This window comes from Alternaria alternata (genome assembly GCF_001642055.1).
Source record: "Alternaria alternata strain SRC1lrK2f unplaced genomic scaffold CC77scaffold_13, whole genome shotgun sequence".
NCBI lineage: Eukaryota > Fungi > Ascomycota > Dothideomycetes > Pleosporales > Pleosporaceae > Alternaria > Alternaria alternata.
Genome location: NW_017306202.1, coordinates 884,962 through 901,976, shown reverse-complemented (window position 1 = coordinate 901,976; position 17,015 = coordinate 884,962). Strand labels below are relative to the sequence as shown.

General features: G+C 52.4%; 10 protein-coding genes and 1 non-coding gene across 11 annotated transcripts; 8 read left to right on the top strand and 3 right to left on the bottom strand.

Annotated features, from left to right (window-relative positions):
* Positions 1–138: 138 nt before the first annotated feature.
* CC77DRAFT_1032222 (alpha/beta-hydrolase) lies at positions 139–1,448 on the top strand (the record flags this gene model as incomplete). Its single annotated transcript, XM_018526718.1, has 4 exons — positions 139–235; positions 288–362; positions 433–1,098; positions 1,201–1,448. The coding sequence occupies 4 exons, from the start codon at positions 139–141 to the stop codon at positions 1,446–1,448; spliced, it is 1,086 nt and encodes a 361-aa protein (XP_018384945.1).
* Positions 1,449–2,170: 722 nt separating this feature from the next.
* Positions 2,171–2,904, top strand: CC77DRAFT_168964 (hypothetical protein). Its single transcript, XM_018530422.1, has one exon. The coding sequence runs from the start codon at positions 2,428–2,430 to the stop codon at positions 2,878–2,880; it is 453 nt and encodes a 150-aa protein (XP_018384944.1). The 5' UTR covers positions 2,171–2,427; the 3' UTR covers positions 2,881–2,904.
* Positions 2,905–4,019: 1,115 nt separating this feature from the next.
* CC77DRAFT_1032220 (alpha/beta-hydrolase) lies at positions 4,020–5,720 on the top strand (the record flags this gene model as incomplete). The annotated part of the gene is made up of 3 exons (XM_018526717.1): positions 4,020–4,186; positions 4,247–5,010; positions 5,059–5,720. The coding sequence occupies 3 exons, from the start codon at positions 4,020–4,022 to the stop codon at positions 5,718–5,720; spliced, it is 1,593 nt and encodes a 530-aa protein (XP_018384943.1).
* A 319-nt stretch (positions 5,721–6,039) lies between these two features.
* CC77DRAFT_169001 (hypothetical protein) lies at positions 6,040–8,035 on the top strand. The gene has a single exon (XM_018530423.1). The coding sequence runs from the start codon at positions 6,358–6,360 to the stop codon at positions 7,906–7,908; it is 1,551 nt and encodes a 516-aa protein (XP_018384942.1). The 5' UTR covers positions 6,040–6,357; the 3' UTR covers positions 7,909–8,035.
* A 335-nt stretch (positions 8,036–8,370) lies between these two features.
* CC77DRAFT_t56 lies at positions 8,371–8,442 on the bottom strand. The gene has a single exon. It is a non-coding gene; the product is annotated as a tRNA-Arg (tRNA).
* An 811-nt stretch (positions 8,443–9,253) lies between these two features.
* On the top strand, positions 9,254–9,841 carry CC77DRAFT_168490 (hypothetical protein). The gene has a single exon (XM_018530419.1). The coding sequence runs from the start codon at positions 9,346–9,348 to the stop codon at positions 9,724–9,726; it is 381 nt and encodes a 126-aa protein (XP_018384941.1). The 5' UTR covers positions 9,254–9,345; the 3' UTR covers positions 9,727–9,841.
* A 394-nt stretch (positions 9,842–10,235) lies between these two features.
* CC77DRAFT_168736 (hypothetical protein) lies at positions 10,236–10,974 on the bottom strand. The gene has a single exon (XM_018530420.1). The coding sequence runs from the start codon at positions 10,767–10,769 to the stop codon at positions 10,320–10,322; it is 450 nt and encodes a 149-aa protein (XP_018384940.1). The 5' UTR covers positions 10,770–10,974; the 3' UTR covers positions 10,236–10,319.
* Positions 10,975–12,258: 1,284 nt separating this feature from the next.
* CC77DRAFT_168764 (hypothetical protein) lies at positions 12,259–13,224 on the top strand. The gene is made up of 2 exons (XM_018530421.1): positions 12,259–12,463; positions 12,589–13,224. Exons 1-2 carry the CDS (start codon positions 12,413–12,415, stop codon positions 13,060–13,062), a joined length of 525 nt encoding a protein of 174 aa, XP_018384939.1. The 5' UTR covers positions 12,259–12,412; the 3' UTR covers positions 13,063–13,224.
* On the top strand, positions 13,052–14,119 carry CC77DRAFT_1021618 (hypothetical protein). The gene has a single exon (XM_018525295.1). The coding sequence runs from the start codon at positions 13,387–13,389 to the stop codon at positions 13,831–13,833; it is 447 nt and encodes a 148-aa protein (XP_018384938.1). The 5' UTR covers positions 13,052–13,386; the 3' UTR covers positions 13,834–14,119.
* Positions 14,120–14,993: 874 nt separating this feature from the next.
* CC77DRAFT_168481 (hypothetical protein) lies at positions 14,994–15,680 on the top strand. The gene has a single exon (XM_018530418.1). It carries the CDS (start codon positions 15,085–15,087, stop codon positions 15,508–15,510), a length of 426 nt encoding a protein of 141 aa, XP_018384937.1. The 5' UTR covers positions 14,994–15,084; the 3' UTR covers positions 15,511–15,680.
* Positions 15,681–16,894, bottom strand: CC77DRAFT_168480 (hypothetical protein). Its single transcript, XM_018530417.1, has one exon. It carries the CDS (start codon positions 16,784–16,786, stop codon positions 15,851–15,853), a length of 936 nt encoding a protein of 311 aa, XP_018384936.1. The 5' UTR covers positions 16,787–16,894; the 3' UTR covers positions 15,681–15,850.
* Between the last annotated feature and the right edge of the window lie 121 nt (positions 16,895–17,015).

Below are 17,015 nucleotides of genomic sequence, written 5' to 3'. Positions count from 1 at the left end.
GACGAACTTCTATGCCCAGAGTTTGGTTGCGCGACTGAGCGGGCAGTAACTGCGAGCGATTATGGACGACGCGCTAGTTTTCCCGCTCGTCTCCTGATGCAAATCGCGTCCGCCATCAAACACACGACCAACTCCATCATGAGCATCTCCAGTTCCATCGGCACGACTCTGTCTTTTCTTAGTTTAATATGGGTCCCAGCCACACTGCTATGTTGCTTGCCATGGGTTCAAAAACGTTAGAAAGCACCTGACGATTAAGTAAATCAGGCCAACGCTAATCATGCCAGAAATGCTGTATCTCCATAATTTCACCTTCTTCCCAGGCAAATGGTTGGTGCAGCCCGAGAGAGCGGGATTCCTGAGTACGTCGGCTCCCCTCGTCCTCCACCACAGGATATTGTGCCGCAAGGTTTCTTGGGCTTATGCAATCAGAGAACCAGGTCGTCCCCTTCCGCATCACCTCAAAAGACGGACAGCGGCTTTTCGCATGGCTAATAGCTCCATTGGGAGTATATGCTAGAAATTCCGACGCCTTCATACAAGAGAAGACAGGCACCGATGTAGAGCATACGCTTGCATCGAGATTGCTGCGTGACGATCCAGAAGCAAGACTCCTCATCTATTTCCATGGCAACTCTGCTACGTTGGCACAAGAGCGCCGTACAATAGAGTATCGCTCGTACTCTGCTGGGGCGTCTGAGAAGATGTTCGTCTTAGCATTCGACTATCGCGGCTTCGGCATCTCAACAGGCGACCCCTCGGAGAGTGGCTTACTGAACGATGCAGAGGCTGTAGTTGACTGGGCTTTGAACACCTGTCTTATACCGCCAGAGCGGATTGTGCTCCTCGGGCACTCACTGGGAACGGCGGTCGTATCCGGCATCGCACACCGTTATGCGACCAATCTCGGCATCGAGTTTGCAGGCCTGATCTTGTGTGCAGCCTTCACGAATGCTGGCAACGCATTCTCTTCGTATTCAATCGGTGGAATTGTTCCCGTTCTTGCGCCTGTAAAGGTATTCCCTGCCTTCCAAGCCTGGTTTGCCCGTAGGATGGTAGACACTTGGCGAAGCGATGACCGACTGGCAACAATGGCGCGTAAGTCGATCAAAGCCCATAATATTGTGGGACTATCTCAGGAGTTTTCAGATATTCAAATTTCCTCAGATCCGTCTGTTCCGATACTGATGACTTGGCCAGGTACTTGCTCGAGGTTCAAGTTGGTCCTCGTTCACGCCGAGAGTGACCAGACTATGCCATGGCACGAAACGGAGTCGCTGTTCCAATCGACACTTCGGGCCGCAAAGGACGCGAGTCCTAATGAAGACAATCTCAAGAGTCTTGAGGTCGTAGATTTGGGCGAAGCCGGTAGACAAGAGGTTTGGCAGAGCAATTCGCGGAGCATCTCAAAAACGATTGCTAAGCACGGCGGTACGTACTCGTCCTGACAGTTTGATCCCTGAAGGTCGGCGCTTGCAGATTGCGCGTTTCGCCTATTGTCAGATGAAATCGGGTTGCCCCACATCCGTCTAACGAGGTCGATACACTCTTGCACCCTTCATTTCCTGGCTTCAACGACTCCATGGAGCGCATTGCATAGAGCCTCAGGCCAATGGCAGTGTGCTCAGGAAGATCCTGATTTCACGCAATGCAGACGTCTACCCCACACGTGGTGATCGGGACCAGGCTAGCCTCACACCCATGCGGTCATCGCCGCGCCTTCCGGTCCCGCTAGCTGGAAACAGGGCTAACGCTTCATATTAGGACACAACACGTCAATGACTTGGTCGCCTGTAGCGCTCACGATCCTTCAGGTTTTCGGCCTTACGGCTGATACGGCATGAGTTGTAGGCTGTGCAGCCTTCTGTGAAGCATCCGATGCAGCCCCTGGAGATCAGGAACGGTCTCAGGTTCCTGGTCGCCTCAGTATCAGGTGGGTAAATCAGGATAGCTGACGAATTCCAATGAACGGTTCATTCATGGACCACATCACACCCTCAGGAGCATCTGTGAAAAGAAAGACTAATGGGAGTCGGCTTCGCACCAAGAGTTGTAGCGTAACTTTAGTGCGTGAACGCGCAAACGCCACGAGTTCTGACTTCTCGGCATAGCGGCCATGTGCGTCAGTCCATTCTCCACTGCCCATGACGTCTCCACGGGTGGCTCATCCAGACCCGCATACAAAGCGCTTCACCGGCAACTGTCATCCTTTGCGTTTCAGTACCTGTTCATCGTTCCAGACGCCCCCGCGTCCAACTGTCGCTTCACCACCCTCCGTGTCCAATCCACCCTAGTCGCTTCTGTATCTCTTGACTTCTTTCGACTGTGACTTCTTCTTAGCATTGACATCACGCATAAGACCAAAACTCTCGCCGCCAAACCAAACATCGAACCCTCACTCTACCGAACAATACTCTCACAACAAACATGCCTGCTATCGCCCACCTCCAAGCACGCTTCTTGGAAGACTCCAGTGGTAGCGGTGGAATCTCGGGAACAGCCATCGCCCTCATCGTGTGTCTTGGAATCGTACCGTGCATTGTCTTGATCTGGGCTGTTTGCTATCTGTTCTGGGCCTACCCATACGACCGTAACTGCTGCTGCATCAAGCGAAAGCGCCGCCCAGAACCCCAAAGTGTATTGAACCAAGCGCCGATGAGCGAAGAGACACTATACGAAAAGCCCGGTGTGGCACCACCACAACGACCATTTTCTGGCCAGTACAGGACCGACACAGGAAGCTCAAGCAACAGCGGACGTCTGCAGAAGCAGCAAAGGCCTGGTAGCGGAGTCGACCCCCGGAACACGCGTATGAGTTTGAACAGCGTCGTCAGTGCCAACACTATCACTTATGCCCAAGAGCCCAAGCCATTTGTGTGAGGATTCAATGCAAAGCGATGATTGCAAACCTTGTCGTTGGCAAATCCTCACACGGGGATTATCATGACCAGCGAAACCATGACGACGCAGCCGCGGCTAGTCCGATCTGACTGACGGTGTCCTGACGCCACGTCGAGAAGACGTAGAACTCGAAGACCAGCCAGCGGGTTTGAGCGGATGAACGTCAACACGAACAAACCACAGCCACAGGAATCTCGAAATCGCAAGGCCTCAACATAGCGGCTACAGGCTGCGACGCAGCACTTACAAGACGCTTTTCCTCCCACGATGGGCATGTGAAGAAGATGAGGATTGCGTCGGATCGAAAAGCTCAGTACAGGGCTAAAACCTCAAGGACGTAAGACGTCGAATGTACACTATTATTACTATGCATGCAGGACATTTGCATTTGGGACGGAGTTGGCGGCATAGCATTTGACACGAATTAACGATACATGACAATGAACAAATTTGATTATCACAATGAGGTTAGCATGCCGGTGAGATTAGCGTAGGTGGTGAAGGCGATGAAAGCGGTGACATTGGGATGATGGGATTCGAGGTCAGGCATGCAAATCACGAGGTGGGTCTGGGGCATGTGATAGGTCAAAGGGCGTCAGTATGCGGCGGCGATGTATGAAGCAATGTAGTGGGGTAGTGGGTAGGCATATCAGGCGCAACTCCCCAATGCTGAAATGGTAAACTTGAATCTATCTCCATCCCGCGTATTCGTTCGTGTTCCATTGCATCGGGGACGGCCAGATTACTTGTCCGACACGCGCAGTAAACGTCGGCTTTCTTATCTCCGCGTCACAATCGCGTTTCCGCCACCGTAACTCGTCCAGAGGCTACGTCAACATCTCGTACCAAAACAAATTCGTCGCAGGCGGCGCCTTCAAGGGCGCTCTGCGACACGACCAAATACCGCCACCATTCCACCTCCACAGCATTTTCCGCGTTCTTTCTTCCGCGCATCCCACTCGTCGCTGCTTTCTGCGCGCCTGCGAATGCTTCGAAGTTACCTAGCCCGACCCAGCGCCCGAAGCGTCATACACAAGAGCGTGGGATTTGGTGGCGCAAGCTACATCAGTTTGAGCCTAAGTACGCCGATTAGAATTGAGAGCAAAGCGAATTCGACAATGGCAGGACACGATGGCGAAGAGGCAAGGCAGGGCGGTCAGCAGGCTATGCTGGCGAGCCAACGCGCAAAGGAGCAGGGAGAGGCACAGGGGAGGTTCTCCAAGTGGTTCCCTCTGTCTGCCAAATCGGGCTTCGACCAGTGGTGGGCGGGACTATCGCCTATGGCGTGAGTAGTGCCCTGTAACAAGTGTATTCCACATATGTACTGACTTGTGCCGACCTTTAGAACCGAGCATCGCGTTCTATCCTACATTCCACATCTCCAGAGCCCGCCCACACATACGCAAACAGGCTCCGCGCCTGCTTCGGCTGGTCCGTCCTCGGTAGACCTTCAAGCGCCGCCCAAGCATCCCGAAGACCAGACGACCACCAATGCCACCAACGACCCGTACGGACCGCGAAGATGGAATTCGCAAATGGTTCAGCTAAGTGGCAGGGATCGTGCACTGAACGAGTTCTCCGTGGAGCGACTGGGCGAAGAGGTGGAGAACAACTTGGTTATGCTCCACGGGTACGGTGCTGGACTTGGCTTCTTCTATCGCAATTTCGAGTCATTATCGCGTGCCGAGGGCTGGAAAGTCTTTGCGCTGGACCTTCTAGGTATGGGCCGGAGCAGCCGGCCAACCTTCAAGATCCATGCCAAAGACAAGGAGGGCAAGATCTCAGAGACCGAGTCGTGGTTTGTGGATGCTCTGGAGGAGTGGCGGATAAAGAGGGGCTTGGACAAGTTCACATTGCTAGGACATAGCTTAGGAGGGTACCTGGCTGTTGCTTATGCGCTCAAGTACCCGGGACATCTTAACAAGCTGATTCTTGCGTCTCCGGTTGGCATTCCAGAAGACCCGTACGCAGTCGACGAGGAGATGCCTGATCCACAAGACTCGACCATGGCGAATGAGTTTACTCAAGATGCTGCCGAGACGAACCAGAATGGTGTACAGCCATCGACAGCGGACAACAACAACTTCATGAACCAGCGGACAAAGAATGGTACGTTGTTCAGTAGCAGAGTTGTTGCATCTCGCTAACATTCCATAGCCGACACCACAAAAGAGGCTAAGCAAGCACCAAAGAGGCGATTGCCGTGGTGGCTGTATTCTCTCTGGGAGGCCAACATGGTCTCGCCCTTTACTTTTGTACGTTGGTCCGGGCCTCTCGGTCCTCGTCTGGTATCAGGCTGGACCTCACGCCGCTTCTCGCAATTACCAGAAGAGGAGGCACAGGCGCTGCACGACTACAGCTACGCTCTATTCCGCCAACGGGGTAGTTCCGAGTATGCGCTTTCCTATCTGCTCGCCCCTGGCGCTTTCGCTCGCAGCCCAATGATCCGCAGAATCCAGGCTGTTGGCAGGCAATATGTCCAACCACACGAAAGGCCTACCGCAGATGGCGACGCCGCAGCTAGTTCTACTACGCAACGCGAGACTGGCTATCCAGTCATCTTCATGTACGGAGAGAACGACTGGATGGACGTGGCTGGTGGATATGCGGCTGAAGAGAAGATGAAGCAAGAACGCGAGCGCCTACTAGCAAACGCATCGGCTGAGGAGAAGAAGAACGACCATGGGGTAGGCAAGGTGATCATCATCAACAAGGCCGGTCACCATGTATACCTGGATGGTTGGGAGCAGTTCAATCGCGTAATGTTGGAAGAGATGAACGAAGTTAGACGCAGAGAGCAAGGGCGGGGTCATGCATAGATGTCTGCGTGTTAGAAGGATTGCATTATTTGGCGTTTGGTTTCTGTATAGCGTTGCGATTTTGGGCATGTCGGATCATACCACTACATTTCAGTATAGGGCCTCTTCAACAATGGGCATTCTTCCACCCACAATTCAGTATCCCCTTCACACCTTGACCGACCCATCTGTTCGGTTTGCATGGGTGAATGGGACCCCTCACTTCCGCGAGACGATCTCACATGAGCCCCTGCATATTTCACCCCCGCTCCGTCCCGTTGACATCGTTGACTACTGCAGGGCCAAGGACGTGTCAGCCATCTCAGTGAAGGAGCCTGCCTATACGAAGCTAGCATTGTGGGGTAGAGCTGTATGCCAGCAATCCATGTCTTCACCGCTCCGGCTAAGCGAGACAGGTGCATCATCGGGAGCGACTGACCGACTCGCGCCGGATACACAGCATTCGATATAGGCACGAGTACCCCTCCCAACGCGTTGCGCATTCTTCTGAACGTGTACGCGACCCGTCTGATGATGACAGAGAGGAGAAGAAGACAGGCACGAGTCACGCATAGCATACCCGCATCACTACCATCTTCGTAGTCGTCGCCAGTGTCGCATTCACATGTCATTGCCAAACGCACCCACAGACTAATTGATGGCGCCGCAAACACTCGACCAGATTGTCAAAGGCGCACCGGCGCCGAGCACAAGCCTGAACAAGGTGGCCGAGAGCGTCGAGAGCGACCCGCCGCCGTACTCTGCGTCCATCCTCCAAGACACACCCCACAATGCCAACAACGACCGCCTGCCCACCATCAAGACCCCGCGACCGCCCGTCCTTAGCGATCCGACATCCCTCCTCCCCTCGTCGCCGCCGCAAATCTACCTGAATCTCCTCATACTCGAAGCCAGTCTTCGCAGCCAATACCTCACCCTACGCGCCCGCCGGCGGCAGAACACTTTCGTCCTCACACTGTTGGCGGTATGGATAGGCTTTTGTTTCTACCTGTTGTGGTTGCGCCCACGAGAGGATGGCAAGGGTATTGGAGGTTCACAATACTGGCTCGTTGATATGCTGCAGAAGGTTGGCTTCATAACAGGCGTCGTCACCGCTCTGCTCTTCTGGGCGACTGGACAATGGGAGAGAGGGGTTAGATGGCCGCGCCGGTGGATCGGCGTTGCAAATCGAGGGCTCAGAGGCATGAACGCCAAGATTGTCGTCATACGGGGGCCGTGGTGGAGAGAGCTGGTAGAATGGGGTCACTTTGTCGTGCCTTTCTCTGGTGGGCTGTGGGGTGGGGAGCAGGGAGGCAGTTCCTACCACTTCATCAACGTCGCGCAGGAAAACAAGCATGCATTAGACGGCGGCCGACCCCGCCATCGCATCGTGGAAGATGGCAAGGAATACGCCGAGGAAGACATTGCACCGGGAGGCGACTACATCAAGCTACTCCTCCTCCCGAAGCCCTTCACACCCGACTTCCGTCAAGAGTGGGAAGTCTACAGAAACGAATACTGGGCCACGGAGAACGAGCGACGAGCTGAGCTGCGGAAACGCGTCCGCGCCAGACAACGTGAGATTGCAAGAGAAGAAGGAGGATGGCTATGGTGGACCGGCTGGCGAGGCTGGAAGCGCGCACGCGGTCTCAGTGGACGAAGCGCCGACGTAGAAAAGAGTGGCCATCACCATGGTCACAGCCATAGCCTCTCGCATACAGGCTCACGGAAGCGACGACAAAGTTTACTGCAAAACCCAAGAGGAAGGGACGGGTCGCATTCCCGTAGCTCTTCGCGAAGCACAACGCCCACCCCCGACCTCGACATGGACGGTCGTCTCCGGCCTGCCGAAAGCCGCGAGCGTCGATGGAGTAACACGTCCACCAGTACAACCACGAGTCGCAAGTCATCTCTCCGCTCTAACTCAACCATCACACAGGGTAACGCGCAATCGGCAAGACAACCGCCACAAAGAAGCAGCGTGGGGTCCCGACCTAGTACGCCTAGTGAGGGGAATCTACCCTGGCAGAGTAAGAGAGCTAGCATGCTGAGTAATGCGTCGAGTATGAGTGAGATGGAGGAAGATGGCGGGTATGAGGCTGCGACTGAGGGGAGGGGTGATATGAGACCGCCGGTAAGGCCGGTCGGGAAGAGGAGGAGCAGTCGCGAGGGTGGTAGCAATAGTAGTGGAAGGGCCGAGAGCGCTTGATTATGTTTTGATCATGAGGTGTTGGGGGAAGTGGCGGGTTGATCGTTACGCATCTATGTTCTGGCCATGTTTTACGATACTTTGGTTTGGCGATTCCATGTTCAAATAGCGAGTGTTTTACTACGAAGCGGGATTATAGTGAGAGTTGGTGGATCGTATTTGAGAAATTCCATCACGGGCATGTGCATGGAGTCACTTTTGTTGTGCTTCCTTGTAGTATTGTAAAAAGGTTGACTACCCGTACCATTGTCGGCATGCATTTTCTCTCAGCCAGTGAGATGTTTGCAGGATTTGAGTGTCCCCGTCAATTCATCGGACTTTTTAGGAGAGGAGAAGTCGTGTGTCTTATCGATAGTAGTGGTCCGCCCCACCTTCCATTCCCACAAAACCATGCAAAAAGAGAGCCTATGGTTCTATGCGAGCTCTGCAAAAGGTTTCCATTGATGGAAAAGGCAAAAAAAGCGACCGATGTGGGACTCGAACCCACAGCCTCAGCCTTAGGAGGGCTGCGCGCTACCATTGCGCCAACCGGCCAGTTGCTTGTTGTTGAAGAAATTGTTGTTTTTGTACATTATATCCCGCGGAATTTTTCGCTGTGCAAAAAGCTCCACGAAGCAACCAGTTCTATCCTTACGGTCATCGTCCTTTCCAAAATCAGTCGGCCAAGTTCGGCCCTCGACATTCGGACCTTCCATGATCGTGAGGGTCTTACTCTGACAATACGGCAGGTAGGATTATAGTTTTTGCGGCACTATCGTCTTACAGTCACAGAATCACCATCTTAAAGAGAGTAACTGAACATCTCTTTAGAGGAAAGTACTTATACCTACTACAATAACACGTGTTAAGGCCTTTCTAGATATAGATAGAGAATCTAGAAGTCTATAATGCTACTAATCTTGCTAGAATTTCTTCTTAAAAGCTAACGTAGGCGGTAAGTTAGGGAATGTCATCTCTATACCCGTTCGAATTTTCTATTGTCTACGGTGGAATGGATCGAGCAATGTAGCAGGTTCGATCAGAGTTGTCACGCCTTTTGGGTTGCTTTGCAATATTCGGGTAAGGAAACAAGATCTACAAATTCGTAAGACGCTAAAGGGCGATGTCAACGGCAAGCTCCCAACAGTGTTGTGCCATTTCTTTCATACTATAAACGATTATGCTAAAGGTGACAGGAGTCGATCCAGGGTGTCCAACAGACACGTCAGCTGGTAGCATGGCGTTTTGCTGCTTCTCACTCTTCTTGAGTTCTCTGATTGCACAATGTGACGGCATCGCTCAACCTGCATCTCGACTTGTGAATGCTTAATTTTCTCCTATCCGTACTTCACATTGTGCGTGGACGATGCGGAACAATAAATAATTTTAGTAGTACAACTCACCTCTTTACAGCTACCTAATCCTTGCTTTACTTCGAGATCAACCTTGCAGCTGACGATGGCGACGTGGGATCGTTTCCGACACATGGATTTGATCGAAAAGGTCGAGGAGATTCAGTCTCAGCTTTCCCTCTTCGCAACACGTAGTAACAATAGCCCGAAGTACAGAGCAGACTTAGTCGAGCTCCAGCGACGTGGTCACGAGTATCGCCAAATCCTGGCCCTTCCTGTGACTCCAGCAAAATGTGAACAAAAGATTGATGACGGAGAAGTATGGAGATGGATTCGTGAAACCAGAGATCTCCTGATGCGATGTGAGAATTGTTACTTTTACACGATGTTTCACCTGCAGGACGCGGATTCGGTTTTCAGGATACACCACATCCCTAAGGGTTTCGCAACGCTCGATCAAGGCAAGTCAATTGGAATTATGTCTTGACGTTCGCTGACCTATCACCTGTATAGCACAACAACGGGAGCTGTACGACGCGTGGATCCGTTTCGATAAACATCCACAGAATATACGCAATCGGAGCAAAATTGAGTTTGAGTCCTTCGTCTACATGGTTCGTCTTCGTCTCCAAGCTTCCACATGATAGGTAGGTAAAGAATCTTCAATAGCAAGTTACGGCAATCGCAGGTCAAGCGCCATCCAAGCGACGCCGCTGGTCACCTGTACAAGGAGAGGAGACAGTACCATCGAAGAAAGCGAAGCCTGACTCTCCTGGTAGGCATGCGAGTGGACAGAGGGTGGTTGATCGGAGCAGCAGTTGAGTACCAATCGAGTTCGAGGACTGTTCCCACTGACCGTGTTTGAGGGATTGGTGTCGGGAGTACGATAAGGGAGTAGGTTGGCGGCTCCATTTCAGACTGATGCCTGGCATTGTTTTGCGTTGATCATTAAGATCGTGCTTTCAAGGACGGAGTTTGTCGCGGCAACTGCATTTAGATGACGGCATGCATACTTGGAGTATGTCCATGGAAGCAGTACACGGCAAGTACTAGATTCGTAGCCCAAAGAATGTATTGCCATCACGCGGGCTCGCTGTGCCGTCGACCCATATTCTCGTACCCATGCTCTTGGTCTCTTTGTAGCGGCGGACTCATGAGAAACGCAGGTGTGACTGGTGTCGGTAACTCTGTCAGGTATATATTCGTCATTCTGGCTCCAACAAAGGTCGTTCTTGCCGCGCTAGGTGTCACTGGCTCAAAGCCTTTCCATAGCTTGGCCTGCCGGTATCGTCTTGCTGGTTGTGGGCGACGGAGTCTCCATGCGCGGTGAAGTAATAGTACTATAGTCAGGATGAATATGGTACCGACGATGCCTATAGCGACGCCGATTCCGATGGCGGTTGGAGTAGAGAGCGAGCGGCTGTTGTCTGCATCGGAGTTTACCAGCGACGTCGTGATGATCTGAGCGGTGCGACGATTTAACGAAGGCATGCGGACGGTAGATCCCGCAATGGTGGGTAGCATGGCCATGACTGTGCTTGCGTACTCGGCCTGGCTGTCGCAGCGTTGGTATACAAATTGGAGCCATCAATAAAACTATTCAGGTAGGCCATGAGCCAAATTATGCAGACAGAGCAAGATTGCAGCCAACAAAAGCCTTCACCACAAAGCTGAGCACTACATTCGAGTCGTATGCAACTAAGCGCCATCTGTGTGGACCTCAATCGATCACAGCCTTGGTAACCCACATGTGGAAGCCTCCTGCGCTTGCGGCAAATGGTGCCTACATTGACATGAAAGGTGTGGCTTAGTGAGTTCATGGGTTGACAGACTCATTTCTTCAGAAGTCATCGCACTCGATCAGGCTCTGGAAGCTGCTCCAAAAGTGGTGATAGCGATCCATCACTGCGTTTTCGTGCGACTTCGAGAGGGCATTGTATTAAATTGGCCCTGTGCAAACCTGAGCGAAATGCGTCCAAAAGCGGTTGAGATTAGACAAAACGGGCGTGGAAAAGCGAGACGAGTGCCCGAAAAACACAAGTTCCCGACTCAGTGCGTTCCTCTGGCGCTTGAGGCGGGCCGCACAAATTCTTATTCGATGTTGTTGCGATGCGCTGTCACACATGATGTTGGTGTATAGCCTCAGCGGCTACGACGACACCCTCTGTATTTAGCTTCGGGCGTCCCAAGTCTGAAAAGATATGGTAGCGGCCTTTTATAGATAATCAAGCCATTTACGAGAGTGTTGATCAACAACTTTGGGGGACAGGACGAGAAGTAGAAGTGTATCTCCGAATATGCTTGTGAAATCGAGGAAAGCTTGCGCAAATTGGCTGGTAATCGCCAAGTTGGACTATCCAATCAAGTAGATAAGCGAATTAGGCGCTAACCAAAGATGCCAGCGACGGATCAACGTCTCTTGTACAACCAAGTCAGCTTGACTACGAGACGACCAGTCAGCCCACTCGGTAGCTTACCTACGAACACTACGGCAGCCATCAGCTTAGCGGCTGCAGGAATCTAAATCAGCCGGACCTGTAAGACCGAAGCGACATGTGCTCACTACGACGTATCGAAGCGTCTCTAGTAATGATGAGAGGGGGTCCACGTGTTCGTGGGAAAGAAAATGTGCTTAGCACGCGTCTCGTGGCATAATACCTGCTATGGCATTTGTCAAAGCGAGCGTCGTGGGGGCGAGGGAGATACTTTTAGTCATGGCAATGGCAAAGCGCGCGGCAAAAGAGGAGATGGACTGCGTCGGCGCCGGAAAAACATCGTGACTCGAACCACGATGAAGGAACAAGAGTGACATCAACAACGCGCGTCGGGAATACGAGACGACGATCAAAGATGAAGATGTTCTGATGAAATTCTACGGCAAATGGGAGAATCCGGTGGGCTAGAATTAGGGTACCGGCAAGAACGGGCTTGGCGCTAATCCTGAATCGAGCAGGGTTGCGACGCGAACACCCGAGTAGGGATGCGTGGCCAGGCACCACCAATCTCAACTTGCCGCCTCGAATTCATGGTCTGCTCGAACCACCATATTCATCCAAGATTACTCTTCGTCATAGTTGTCGGCTCGGCTTCTCCAGTGACGTGCGCCCTGGTTTCGGGGGAGCGTTGGCCGTCTCAGAAATTGCTGGCCTCGGAAGACGAAAGAAGGCCGGAGAATGACGACATGCTTGTCTCATAGTCGCCCTGGAACGCAAAACACGCACCCAGCTCCGGGGGACCCAATCGATGCGGCGGTGACGGGGATGGTTGCCTTGACAGCAGGTGGGTCACGCATGTACAGCATCGTGGTACAGATGCAGAGAGCTGAGCATCGAGACACGAAAACGTCGGGCTAAAGAGAAGCGTGCTGCTGGTTGCCAGAGCGGTCAATGGCTGGACGTGGGCCCAATTGAACCTGCATTTCAGGGACCTGAAGTTCCACCTCGCGTTAAATCGCGCTGGCGGTGGTCGGAAAGCTTGGCCAGACGACAAGACAAGTGCTTACTTGTTTCAGAGTGAGTTGATCACCGCAACGCTGGAAATAGCATCTGGCACGCCTCAGCGTGGCCCAGAGTGGCGTATGGGCAACTGCAAATGCATGGCCTCGCTGTCTGTTAGTCAGACGGGGCATTGCAGGACGACTGCAGCAGGGCTTGGATGCTTCATGGCACCGCCTCCCGCCCCGATTAATCTCGATACAGTGCACGACGGACGAATTGGAGAGGCCAAGCAAGACGTCATAGACCAAGACGGTGAAAGAGCCCCGGATCAAGCTTCTCTGGAAAAAGCAGGAACGGGTGCCGATGACTGGGATGAGCTGCGATAGTTTGCCGCATCTAGTCAAGCACAAGGCCAGTGCGGGCCATGTGGCGTCACTGGCCAGTTATTTCCTTGCATTACGTGGCTAAAAAATGTGGAGGAGGCGCAACCGAGCAAGGGCCGCGACCGCTGTGTTTGTTGCTGGCTGCTGGGGCTATGGCGAATGGCGACATGAAAGCACGCTAGCTGTTATGCACTCACTTGGTATAAGAGCCCTCACTTCGCCCTGCCCTCTATCCCCCATCCACAACTCACACACACTCTCCACATCAAACAAACTACTTTCAACTCTTATCCACCCAACCAAACCCACCAAACCACCACCATCAAGATGCGTTTCTCCACCATTGCCACCGCTGTCATCGCCGCCGGCGTTGCCAACGCCCAGGTCGACTCCATCATCTCCCGTGTCACCTCTGCCGTAGGCGGTGTCCCCTCTGACATCGGCTCCGTCGTCAGCTCCATCACCTCTGACATTGGCTCCGGTGTTGCATCCATCACCAGCGACGCCGCCTCTGGTGCTTCATCTGTCGCCTCTTCCATCGAGAGCGACGCCTCCTCTGTCCTCAGCAGCCTTGCATCTGAGGCCTCCACTGCTACTGGCTCGCGTGCCTCTGAGATCGCATCTGCTACCAGCGCTATTGCCAGCCGTGCTAGCTCTGCTAAGTCCGCTGCCAGCTCCGCCGCCGCCAGCGCTACTGGTGCCGCTGACTACAACAACGTCCCCGCCATGGGTGCCGTCGCTGGTGGTCTCCTCGCCATCGCTGGTCTCTTGTAAGCAGCTCGACCTGCAAGGGTTTCCTTCGACTCCGGACATGAAAAGTCTCTTTCGACAGTTTCTTTCATCGGCTAGCGACATCAGCCACGAGCTGAACACGCTTCGTCTCTTATGAGACATTTGCGGGATAGGAATGGTTCGCGGCAATACTGGAGAATATCCAGTCGGTCTATAAACTTATAATAAGTCATTTCAATGAAACATTCAAAATACCCATAATATTGCCTGCTTTGGGCTATTTTCCATATGCTTTGCTTCAATTCACCTGTGATGTTTGTTCCATCATTTACTCATTGTACTTTAGCTCAAAACTTCATGTTTCTTTGTATGGACCTCGAGTTCAGCCGCATTCGTTTGTTGTCATGGAACATTGCAGCTGCGATGCATGGTGTGAGGTTCTCGCTAATGACGTAGGGACGCGTAACCACCTCGGTGGCGTTTTCCGAGACCAAAATTAGCCTGGTTCCATATGCACTCCGCATCCGCGCATGAAAATCCTTTGTCTAAATCCGTCCAACCACCTCACCACCGCTGATCAGACAGGAGTCGCGACACGTCAGTAGAATCGAATTTTCCGCCTGGCGTATTGGAGCCTTGGAAAGGATGTCACCCAGTCCGACGACTTGCACTTGTTAACATGCGGGAAATATACATGAGACGCGACGCTTGGGCGACACAGTGGCTGGCTCTGGGCTCGTGGCACGGCCAAAAAATGATCCCCGACATGCATTCACCCGGGTGATCTGCATTGCGACACCGCAGCGTTGCATACACCCGCCACACTTTCGGTGCGCCTCCGGGGGTACCTAGTCAATCTTCTCAACAATGATCAACGCGGAGAAAGTTCCTGGGGAAATGGACGGCAGACTACGCATTCGAAAGAGCGATGCAATGACCAATGGTTTCCTGGTCGCGCCATTAGCTACGAAAATATAATACAGGTGGATGAACGACTGCGGCTCATATGGAATTGCTTTTCCGTAGCGCTTCGCTGTTCCTGGACAATCGCAATAAAAACGGCGCACGGTATATGGAGACAACAGAGTCACGACACTATTCACGGGCGACATTGTTCAAGTACATGATGCAACACTCGCTTGATCTGAAAAGCAGTTCAAAGCTTCTTGACTTTGCATAACTTCACCAGCAGATCTGACAGGTCACCTCAACACACGCAGTAGTAATAGCGTTCCGACCATCGCTGACATTTCACATACATCATCAGCAACTAAGATCGCAAGTACAGCAAACATGTCCAAGGTGTCCGGTTTCTCATGGCCGCAACTCGCCCACGCGAAGCTTTTCGGCCGGTCCGAGCCCAACTCTACTCCTGACCAGCCCCTCATGATCGTCATTGGCATAGGCACTGCAGTTCTATGCATTACCATCGCTTACACATTGTTATTCTTTGGACTTAGATGGCGCAAGGCTCGCGCAGCCCAACGGCGTAAAAGTACCGAGGGTGAAATCAAGACTATCGAGCTCGTAGACCATGAGCATTCTTGTGGCGGTTCTTCACCATATGTCGGTGATGACCATCAGGGCGGTCACATAGGAGATAGTCGCAGTGCGCGTTCATCATCCGAACTGCCTGCACACTATAGTCGCGTGATTAAAGAGGATGGGAAGCATGACTTTGTGGAAATCGACATAAGCAGTGGGAAGGTCGGAGAATAGTTTGTGGATGGATAATGATAGACTGAAATGGATGTATAACACCTGGCTGTTCCGTGTTATCACAAAAGCCCAGGTAGGCTGTTTATGTGAATAATACGGCATTGGCGAGATTGAGTATCATGAACATGACAAACGTATCTACATAACGAAGTTGCACGGCTTCAACGTCCAGTAATTAGTTTCCGGCACCCACTCGCAACCAAGTCCCAATAAAGAACTACAACGCTCATCAAGGCAATGTCAATGCAACGAAAATCCATGTTAGCATTGCGCGATGATGGAGAAGCAGATAACACGCCATTGTTATCGTCTAGATAACTTCTACAAACTTATGATCGCTCTATACCTCAACACCCCGATACCCCCTCTGCAGTCTCCCCGCGCGTCTCTGCTGCGTCTCCATCTGCTCCGGCAGCACCAGGGGAAGCGGAACAGGTGGGTTATCGCCACTCGAGCGCGCAGGACGATAAGACTTGTAGCCCTCTCCAGCACCAGAATGAAGGACATCCGGACGCGGATACGTGTCGTCTGACCGTGAAGGTAAACGTTCGCGACCATTTTCATCGTCGTCGTGGTGTTTGCCACAACAGCCGCCGAAACAATCACATACGTTGATGCCACGGGAAGCAGCGAGAAGAGTGTAGATGATGAGGCCGAGGATGATGAGGCCAAAGACGGAGCCAACGACTATTCCGCCGATCTTCCCTGCGCTTAGCCAGGGTCCGGCGTTTGCTTCTGGATGTGAAGTCTGGGTTGGGACAGTGGTAGCTGTGGTTGCTGATATTCTGGCGGAAGTTGTACTAGAGATGCCATCAGTAGTGCTGGAAATCGGGGAAGACAGCTCTATAGTGCTAAGTTTTTTAGGTGGTTGTTCACTACTCGTCCGCGTTCCTGCTGTGGTCGATGGGACTGTGGGCGGCAGCGATAAGGTATCAGGTTTAGTTGATGTTACGGTAACTGTGGGAGTCGGTTCTGAAGTTATGAGAGCTATCGACGTAACGAACTGGATCGATGTAACAAGAGGCGGTGGCGGCGGCTTTGCCTCGTCTTGACGGGCTATCAAAGTGACGGAAGAGGCCGATAGTAGTAGATTGTTTGTGGCAAGGTTTAGATCATTGAGTTGGGAGACGGCAAGAAGGCTTGTAGCCGTAATGACAGTATTTAACGGAAGGTACATGATGAGCGGCAGGGATGGGGTGTGTGTTGCGAGGGGAGAGAAGAAAAGCACCAGTTCTACTGTGTCAAGCTCGAGAGACTTGCCGCTGTGTGCTGACATACAACATAGTGAAGAATGTTCTCAAGGACTTTCATAATAGCCTAAGTTTTTCACATGTGGCAGCTAATCACGCCAGAATTTCTCGACATATGGAAGAGTTCATTCAATGCCGGCACCAGATCTCTGCATACCGTTGATTGATGACGTTACCAAAGCCTAATAGAATGTGGTATACGTGGTGTCTGTTGTAGCAAGAGGACTTATGACTGACAACAACGTTTACATTAAA

Excerpts from the sequence above, each read along its gene's own strand:
- CC77DRAFT_168964 (XM_018530422.1), top strand. The coding sequence starts at position 2,428 with ATGCCTGCTATCGCCCACCTCCAAGCACGCTTCTTGGAAGACTCCAGT.
- CC77DRAFT_169001 (XM_018530423.1), top strand. The coding sequence starts at position 6,358 with ATGGCGCCGCAAACACTCGACCAGATTGTCAAAGGCGCACCGGCGCCG.
- CC77DRAFT_168490 (XM_018530419.1), top strand. The coding sequence starts at position 9,346 with ATGGCGACGTGGGATCGTTTCCGACACATGGATTTGATCGAAAAGGTC.
- CC77DRAFT_168736 (XM_018530420.1), bottom strand. The coding sequence starts at position 10,769 with ATGGCCATGCTACCCACCATTGCGGGATCTACCGTCCGCATGCCTTCG.
- CC77DRAFT_168764 (XM_018530421.1), top strand. The coding sequence starts at position 12,413 with ATGACGACATGCTTGTCTCATAGTCGCCCTGGAACGCAAAACACGCAC. Across the intron at positions 12,464-12,588 it reads GAACGCAAAACACGCACCCA|CTAAAGAGAAGCGTGCTGCT; the intron begins GCTCCGGGGGAC and ends GAAAACGTCGGG.
- CC77DRAFT_1021618 (XM_018525295.1), top strand. The coding sequence starts at position 13,387 with ATGCGTTTCTCCACCATTGCCACCGCTGTCATCGCCGCCGGCGTTGCC.
- CC77DRAFT_168481 (XM_018530418.1), top strand. The coding sequence starts at position 15,085 with ATGTCCAAGGTGTCCGGTTTCTCATGGCCGCAACTCGCCCACGCGAAG.
- CC77DRAFT_168480 (XM_018530417.1), bottom strand. The coding sequence starts at position 16,786 with ATGTCAGCACACAGCGGCAAGTCTCTCGAGCTTGACACAGTAGAACTG.